The following is a 9,260-nucleotide window of genomic DNA, read 5'->3' on the forward strand; positions in this document are numbered from 1 at the left end:
ATGGCAAAAAGTAAGAGTCATTTTTATTCCAAAACTAAATAAAAATGAGAAATCTTCACCAAAATCATTCAGACCAATTAGTCTTTCGTCAGTTTTCCTAAAAATTATGGAAAAATAATGTATGAATTTATAATATCAGACTATATGGAAAAAATCCTCTAAATAAGTATCAGTTCGCTTATCAAACAGGTAAATCTACAGTGACGGCGCTTCACACACTGGTTTCAATAATAGAAAAATCTATCGAAAGTAAGGAAATAGCCTTAGCTGCTTTTCTAGATATAGAAGGAGCATTTGACAATGCTTCTCATTTATCGATGGAGAAAGCCATGCTTGCCCGCGGATTCAATACAACAATCACAAAATGGATTTGCATAATGTTGTCAAATCGATTAATAATATCTTCATTAGGAAAGTCCCCCGTTACAATAAAAGCAAAAAAGGTTGCCCACAGGGCGGGGTTCTGTCACCGCTATTATGGTCGCTAGTTGTAGGTAGATGAGCTTTTAACACAGCTAGAAATGCAAGGTTTTGAAACTATTGGCTTTGCCGATGACATTGTCATTCTCATCCGGGGCAAATTTCAAGAGATCATCACTAATAGAATGCAGAGTGCATTAAAATTCATATCAAGCAGGTGTAATCATGAAGGATTAAATGTAAACGCCATGAAAACATCAATTATTCCATTTACAAGAAAGAAGAAATTTAACATTGGAGCCTTAACTCTAAATGGCAGTCCCCTAGAACTGACATCAGAGGTTAAGTACTTAGGAATTATATTAGATAACAAACTAAATTGGAATGCCCATCTTAAATACATTGTAAATAAAGCAACCAGTGCCCTATGGATAAGCAAACAGACTTTTGGTAAAAAATGGGGACTGAAACCAAAAATGATTCACTGGATATATTCAACTATAGTTAAACCTAGAATAACTTATGCGTCGCTCATATGGTGGCCGAAAACTAAAGAGGTGACAACACAAAGATGCCTCGAAAAATTGCAACGAATCGCTCTATTATCTACTACGGGGGCTATGCGTAGCACTCCCACCAAGGCATTGGAAGCAATGCTACATATGTTACCACTTCACCAGTGTGTTCAATTCGAAGCAAATAAACAAGCAATGACAGTTATCGAAGGAACTTCAATACAAATGAATTTGAATAATGATAGAATGAAAATTAAGGAACAATTTCAGATAAATCCTATGATTTTATTAAATAAGGATTGGATACCTAGCAAACCGGTTTTCAATCATTCATTTAATTTGATAGAACCTAGCCGGAGAGTATGGAACGAAGGTGGTCCTACTCTACGCTCTGGGTCTCTTTCTTTCTTTACGGATGGCTCAAAAATTGGAAATGTTGCTGGGGCGGGTATAACAGGTCCTGGTGTAAACATTTCAATTTCTATGGGTAATTGGGTGACAGTTTTCCAAGCCGAAATCTATGCAATATTAGAATGTGTGAACATTTGTTTGAAAAGGAAATACAGTGAGCGAAATAAGAATAGCACCACTATGTGTTTTTCTTTTAAAAATATGAATGATTGAAAATTACGAAAATTTTCTTCCACAGTTTGTTCTGAATTGCTTAACCCATTCGAGACGGAGGCCTTTTCACGACATTCGAACTCATAGTACTTTACTCTTAGATAACTTTTATGACGTTTGATTTTCATCAAAACCATTTTTCAATACATTTTGCAAAACATTTGCGGATTCCATTGGTATAAGAATATTATTTTTCCGAGCAATAGTAAACTCACAATGAATGATTGTTCAGAAAAAGGCAAAAAAATTTCATTGCACACTCGGTGTGCAATCGGTCTCGAACGGGTTAACGGATAAATCAAGCATAAGTTTACTTTTTTTGGACGTAGCAATTGGCGTTGAGGACCAAAAATATGAAAAAAGGGTGCGAAATAAGAATAGCACCACTTGAGTTATTTCAACAAAAACAAGATTATTATTAAAAATTTACTGTGTAAAAGTGAATAATAATGCTTCTACGAATTATTTGAATAGATAACTGCATTTTAAGGAGTTTTCCAGAATGCCAAAGGTTTTCAAAGGTGTTAAAAAGGGGTTTTAAGAGATGCTCCTCTAGCGTTAAGGAATTTGATATCTGAGCTGTAATTCTTTTCAAAACGACTTACTTTATTCATTAAAATGGCGTGAAATGATGAAACAAACATTCGGGATTAACTTTGAATCAGAAAAACGTAGGTTGGAAATAAAAAACTTTGATTTTGTTTAGTAAACCACATTTTTTTTCCAGTTCCAAGTCGTAGATGGCAGCACTATCTTGCAGTTAAAACCAAATTTAGTCTCAATATTGATTTTCCAGGTTTATTTAGGCCCATATTCATCATTTTGAGGTATTTTCGCATCACAGTTTTGTGGAAGTTCACGTTGCAGTAAGCTTTACCGGATTTGCAAAAGAATCACCAGCACAAAAATGTCCAATCGCCGAAATTCCTGCTCATCTCAACTTCCGATTCAATAGCAAATTATACCAAGAATACTGCTAGCCGTCTGGTCCATCAAGTTCCATCGCAAAGTATAACTTTATTCTGATAATCGGTCCAAAAAATTCACTTTTAGTGACCTTTATGCCATTCTTATTTTTTTTGGATTTAGTGATCTTAGAATTTTCAAACGTTCACAAGGTACATGTATTTATTTCTTGACCAAAATCATCCAATACTCCTTAATTAATCCCGGATATCCAAAAATGGCCATGAATTTGGTTAAATGGCAAGATAGTGCTGCCATCTCTGACTTAAAACTAGAGAAATAGTCTTTGACTATAAAAAAACATTAGTATTTTTGAATTCCAACCTGCTTTTTGGATGCAAACTCAGCCTCAAATCTATGTTTCATCATTTTTCATCATACTTATGAATGTTAATGAAGAAATAAAGCAGTTTGATAAAGTTTTATAGCTCAAATATCAAATTCCTTAGCGCTAAAGGAGAATCTCTTAAAACCCCTTTTTAATACCTATGAAAACCATTGAAATTCTGAAAAACTCCTTAAAATGCAGTTATCTATTCAAATAATTCGTAGAAGCATTATTATTCACTTTTACACAGTAAATTTTTAATAATAATCTTGTTTTTGTTGAAATATCTCAAGTGGTGCTATTCTTATTTCGCACCCTTTTTTCCCATTTTTGATCCTCAACACCAATTGCTACGTCCAAAAAAAGTAAACTTATGCTTGATTTATCCGTTAAGCAATTCAGAACAAAATGTGGAAGAAAATTTTCGTAATTTTCGATCATTCATATTTTCACAAGCAAAACACATGGTGGTGCTATTTTTATTTCGCTCACTGTATAAAAATGCAAACATATGCATTTTTTCAGATAGTCAAGCAGCTCTTAAATCACTTAAGTCCTACACATGCTCTTCAAAATTAGTGTGGGAATGTATCAACTGTCTGGAAAAACTAACTCAAAAAAATTCAGTTAATCTTTACTGGGTTCCTGGGCATTGCGGTATAGAGGGCAATGAAAAGGCTGACAGCTTGGCCAGAGAAGGGTCTTCTATTCCGCTTGAGGGACCAGAACCATTTTGCAGTATTTCCAAATGCTATTTTAAATTAGAAATGAAAAATAAAGAAAAAAGTATAATTGCAAACAATTGGAAAAACTCTGTTATAGGGCAACAGGCTAAAAAAATTATCCAACCAAGTATTAAAAAATCAGAAATAGCTCTTAGCTTATCTAAGAAAGACCTTAAAATGTTTACAAGGCTCGTTACAGGTCACTGTGAATGCAGATATCACATGAAAAAAATTGGCAGATTAAACTCTGACGAGTGTCGTTTCTGCAGTATGGAGAAGGAATCGTCAGAGCATCTTTTTTGCGAATGTCCTTCTCTTATATCGAAACGGATTAAAATAATCGGCTGTGGTATATTAGATCCCTCCGAAGTTTTTTCAATTGGTCCTAAAAAGGTGAACAGCTTCATAAGAGCTGTTATACCAGATTGGGAAAATGCTAAATCTCAAGATAGGGACACTATCTAATATATGAAAGTGACCTTCCTTGACTTAGCATACATTAAACAGGGGACATATTACAATAGATCAACTAACTGGTCGCAGTGATAGGTACCCACAAAAAAAAAATCCCAACAGTCCTCGAGAGGGGCTTCGTCAAGCTCGCCCTCTGCCGGCAGCGCTGCTTCGACCGATTGCGCGTAGTCTGCCGCGACCTCAGGTTGCTTCAGTCGCGCGATATTTAACCGAGGCGGGCGCCGGTTTCGCGTGTTGTTTACTACGGAGAGTTTTGGGCGCATCTTCACCATCACCAGATAATGATCCGACTTGCTGTTGGCGCCCCGACAGGATCTAACGTCGATGATGTCCGGCTGTCCGGCTGTCGATCAAAACGTGGTCGATCTGTGATTGAGTTTGGTACGGTGATCTCCAGGTGTACTTGTGTGGGAGGCGATGCTGAAAAAAGGTACTACGTACGGCCATTCGTAAGTCTTAGGCCGTTTTCGTTGGTCAGATGGTGCGCACTGAACCTTCCAAATGTCGGTTTGAATTCCTCCTCCTGGCCGACCTGAGCATTGAAATCCCCGATGGCGATCTTGATATCATGTTTTGAGCAACGGTCGTATTCACGCTCCAGCTGCGCGTAAAATTCGTCTTTGTCGTCACCGGTACTTCCGAGGTGAGGGCTGTGCACGTTGATGATGCTGATGTTGAAGAACCGGCCCTTGATTCTCAACCGGCACATTCGTGAGTTGATCGGCCACCACCCGATCACGCGCTTTTGCATCTTTCCCATCACTATAAAAGCTGTTCCAAGCTCGTGTGTGTTGCCGCAGCTCTGGTAGATGGCACGACCATCTGGATACGTTCGTACCGTGGAGCCCTTCCAGCATACCTCCTGCAGCGCTACGATGTCGAATTTGCGGCTCTTCAATTCGTTGGAGAGCACGTGGGTACTGCGCACAAAATTTAGAGATCGGCAGTACCATGTTCCAAGTTTCCAATCGCTAGTCCCTTTTCGTTGCGTGGGTCTTTGCCGATTTCCATCCGAAATTTGTTGTTCGTTGTTCGTTGCTTATGTTTTTTGTAGTCACAGGCTCGCAAGGCCCGCAGCTAACCTCACTATCTCGCAGGAGGACCGTCGTGATGTTGCTGTTTTGGGTCCCGAACACCACCAGGACGTTGTTGCACTCCGCACGCCGCCCCTAACATGGAGAACAGACGCGTACGAAGCCCCCTAACTCATTCTGCATGCGACCAAAGCATCCACCGGGGTTGGGTACCCGATCTCCGCTAAGGTTGCTCGCACCCCAGCTAGTACCACGGGGAGGTAGAGAATCGGAGTTGCAGACAAGAGGTGATATGACCACTACCCGAAGGTTGGGTGTATGGGGTCTCGAGTTGCACATTGTCTACTTCACTAGCCAAAAAAAAGTCCCTTTTGGTAACATCTTTCTAAAAACATATGTAAAAATTTGAATCGACCATGTGTGATACCACATAGCGGCATTGAAATTGTTGACTCTTGACCAATACAATGTTGAGTTTTCAACTTTATTTGGATGATAAAATTTCGAAAAAATGCCGCTGTGCCATTTCACTTAAGAGTCTGAAACCATAAATCAGAGCATCATTCATTACAATCAGATGTATTCAAATATTGTGTCTGAAAATTGTCAATATCAATTTTTGTTGGCTTGAATTGTGAAAGAATGAACAAATGTACATATATCAAGATTATGACTAAGAAGTTCTTTTTTTTTTTGTAGAGAAATGAATCCAACTTAGATGAAATTTCAGGGACTAGATAAGGGAAAATTGATGTTGAAAAACATGCGAAAAAAATTCGCCTTGTCTCCCGGTGAGACTTGAACCCACATCTTGCGCCTCTCCGAGGCCCATGTATTAACATTCTACTACAGGAGACCAACCTGGCGTATGAATATTATACTGGTTGAGTGTCGATGTCTATCGGAATGAAGGGAATAGTTCTCCCATGTGATCATAATCATTTTTCTTGGTTAATTTCTATTCCCATCTTTTCATCTTACGGTAGTTGGACTCAAATTTGGATATTTTAGGCACGGCAAGATTTGCATTGCCTTCTCATATACTGCACGGGTTGTCAGTTATGATGAGAAATGATGCGTTTGCCGTATTTGGATATCCAACCAAATTCGGTGTTTGGCACCGCCTTATTTTCTATTTTTAAACTGTGACCCAAAGATGGGTCTTGACTCAAACATTCAGTCAGCGAAACTTTTTTTTTTTTTGTAGAGAAATGAATCCAACTTAGATGAAATTTCAGGGACTAGATAAGGGAAAATTGATGTTGAAAAACATGCGAAAAAAATTCGCCTTGTCTCCTCTAATACATGGGCCCCGGAGAGGCGCAAGATGTGGGTTCAAGTCTCACCGGGAGACAAGGCGAATTTTTTTCGCATGTTTTTCAACATCAATTTTCCCTTATCTAGTCCCTGAAATTTCATCTAAGTTGGATTCATTTCTCTACAAAAAAAAAAAAGTTTCGCTGACTGAATGTTTGAGTCAAGACCCATCTTTGGGTCACAGTTTAAAAATAGACTAAGAAGTTCTGAAAATTTTCAATCAACAGTTTTTGTTCATATAAATATAAAGGTTTCTGCTCTGTTTCAACCACAGTTTAAATCAGAAAAATCTCAGATTTATTCAGGCGCAGTTTACTGCTTTACAATTGAAGAATTGACAAATTTTGTTTAAATTTATATTATCCAACTTTTAATACCGAAATTTGAAATCCATTGATGGATCTTTCAACTTTTCACCAGAATAACAACACATGATGCCCAATATAAGCTTTGCACCCTGATTACTCCAAATCCCCGTATTTTGCAGCCCCCAACGAATACCACATTCCAGAAGTGCTCGGCTCAAGCAAAGAAGGCCAGATCCGATCCGCCCCCGCCTACACAATCACCGGTCGCCAAAAGCCTCGGCTTCCTGAGTGCATCACTTTCCCTGGTCCCGGCCATTACGACGCGAAAATCGATCCGCTGGTAAAGAAGGCTCCGATGTTCTCAATGGCCACCCGATTCAAGGTTCCGACGGACGAGGCGATGAAACCAGGCCCAGCCGCCCATCATCCGGAGAAGGTAAATTTAAATTTATTTACCGACAACGATAACGACGAGTTTGTAACCCGGTCGTTTACATTTGGTTATGAAGGAACTAACTTTACTCAAATGCTTACCATCACCATAAATCACCATTTCACACTCTATAACCTTACCCCTCGAATCCTTTTCCACCCAGGGATACTACATGCATCGTTCAGTCCCTGCCCCGACTTTTGGCGTTCGCCATTCTCAGTATTTAGGTTACAAGAACATTCGATTGGCAGAAAACATCCGGAAAGCTTACTGGGACCCATAAATGAAACTTTCATTCAAATCGAAAATACCATTAAATTAAAATGTACCGAAAATCAAATTTTAATCGTTTTTCTTTTATTTTTTTCCATTCCATACAACACATCTACTTGATTTCTTCATATCGTCCCTCCAAAACCATCTCTCTCTCGTTCACCTTCCGACCGAAAACTTCACAGATCAATCTGGGACACGTGCCATCGTACAGCTTCGGCATCAAACATTCGGAGTATCTTGGAGACTTCCCGGAAGCGACACCGTACCATAACCAACTAATCTACTGAGAAAGGCAGTTTTAAGTTTTCGAATTAGGTGAAATCTAACTTGACGTTCGTTTTACAGTTGCATTTCATTTGTCTGGTTTAACTGAGAATGGGTTAATATGATTAAAGATTTTTTGTTATTTTTTTTTCGTGCTTTTCTGGGACCCAGAATTTGATTTTGAGAATAAATTTTACTCACGATACATTCGATTTACTTTAAAATTTGAAAGAAAGCCGTTGAGAACATATAGTGGAAGAAAACCAAAAAAAAATGAAATTATTGTTTTTTATGAGTGTGTTATTTACCCAAGCAAATTCTGAGAATTGCAAAGTGAGGTTGTCAAGCGTAAAACCCTGTCAGTATTTTCTTAATGTTAAAAAGCTTGTATGATGAGTGGTGCTCAATCAAAAATCACAATTCAATTTACCCTCGATATTATTGACTCATATACAGTTTTTTTTTTAAAAACTACCTTGTGATGTAATGTTTAAAGGTACCTTAACCCTCATCCGTCTCAGAATTGTTTACCCGTTACAGTCCCTGGAGTATCAATTTGACACTCCTGACTAAAACAAATATATCTTTCTTGCTTCCCAACTGATTTTAAGTTAATCTTCAACCTTTTTCTCGAAGTATTTTTTTTAGACTTTGAATAACGGGAAATTGAAGAGTTTAAACTGAATATTGTCTGAGAATCATATTTGAGTTGCATTATGAAGTTTCCAAAACTATACATTTTATGAAAATCTGTTAGGAAACCAGAGAGAAATATTGGTTTTAGTGAGAAGTGTCAAATTGACACAAAATGACACAAATAGACTGAAATGGGTAAAAATAACTGGGACGGATGTGGGTTACGTAGCTATTTTATATATTAAATTAAAATACTATGCAAAACTTTTGCACATTATTTAACAAATGTGTTTTGGTAAGGATGAAAAGGCCAAATCGCCATACTCAATCAGCAGCAGCAGCCTTAAAAATCTGCACCTCCTAATCCAATTCCGTATTTTCTACCGAAAGGCCTAATCAAAGCAAACAATCAGCAAAAGCAGCTTTAAAATTTTCACTTTCTATGCCAATTCCATCTATTTCTATCGGAAGGCCAAGTCGAAGCAAAAAATCAGCTGAAACAGCCTTCAAAATCTGCACTTACTAAGTCAATTCCGTCTTCTTCTGCCGGCAGGCCAAATCATAACAAACAATCAGAAACAGCAGCCTTAAAAATCTGCACTTCCTAAGCCAATTCCATTGGTTTCCGCCGGAAGGCCAATTCAATGTAAAAAATCAGCAGAAGCTGCCTGAAAATCTACGCTCCTAAATTCATTCCGCCTTTTTCCACCGGATGAACCAAACCAAAACTAACACTTAGCAAAAGCAGCTTTAAAAGTCTGCACTTTCTAAGTTAATTCCGTCTTTTTCCACCGGATGGCAAAGTCGAAGCAAATAATTGGCAGAAACAGCCTTAAAAGTCTGCACTTCTTAAGCCAATTCCTTCTTTTTGTGCCGAACGGCCAAATTATAACAAACAATCAGAAACAGCAGCCTTACAAATCTGCACTTTCTAAACAAA

General features: G+C 38.1%; 1 protein-coding gene across 1 annotated transcript; it reads left to right on the top strand.

The window, feature by feature from the left end:
• LOC129741704 (outer dense fiber protein 3-like) lies at nucleotides 1–7,427 on the top strand. Its single transcript, XM_055733450.1, has 3 exons — nucleotides 1–10; nucleotides 6,891–7,147; nucleotides 7,308–7,427. Exons 1-3 carry the CDS (start codon nucleotides 1–3, stop codon nucleotides 7,425–7,427), a joined length of 387 nt encoding a protein of 128 aa, XP_055589425.1.
• Nucleotides 7,428–9,260: the final 1,833 nt, after the last annotated feature.

Source organism: Uranotaenia lowii, chromosome 2 (assembly GCF_029784155.1).
Source record: "Uranotaenia lowii strain MFRU-FL chromosome 2, ASM2978415v1, whole genome shotgun sequence".
Classification (NCBI taxonomy): domain Eukaryota; kingdom Metazoa; phylum Arthropoda; class Insecta; order Diptera; family Culicidae; genus Uranotaenia; species Uranotaenia lowii.

Excerpts from the sequence above, each read along its gene's own strand:
- LOC129741704 (XM_055733450.1), top strand. Across the intron at positions 7,148-7,307 it reads CCGCCCATCATCCGGAGAAG|GGATACTACATGCATCGTTC; the intron begins GTAAATTTAAAT and ends TTTTCCACCCAG.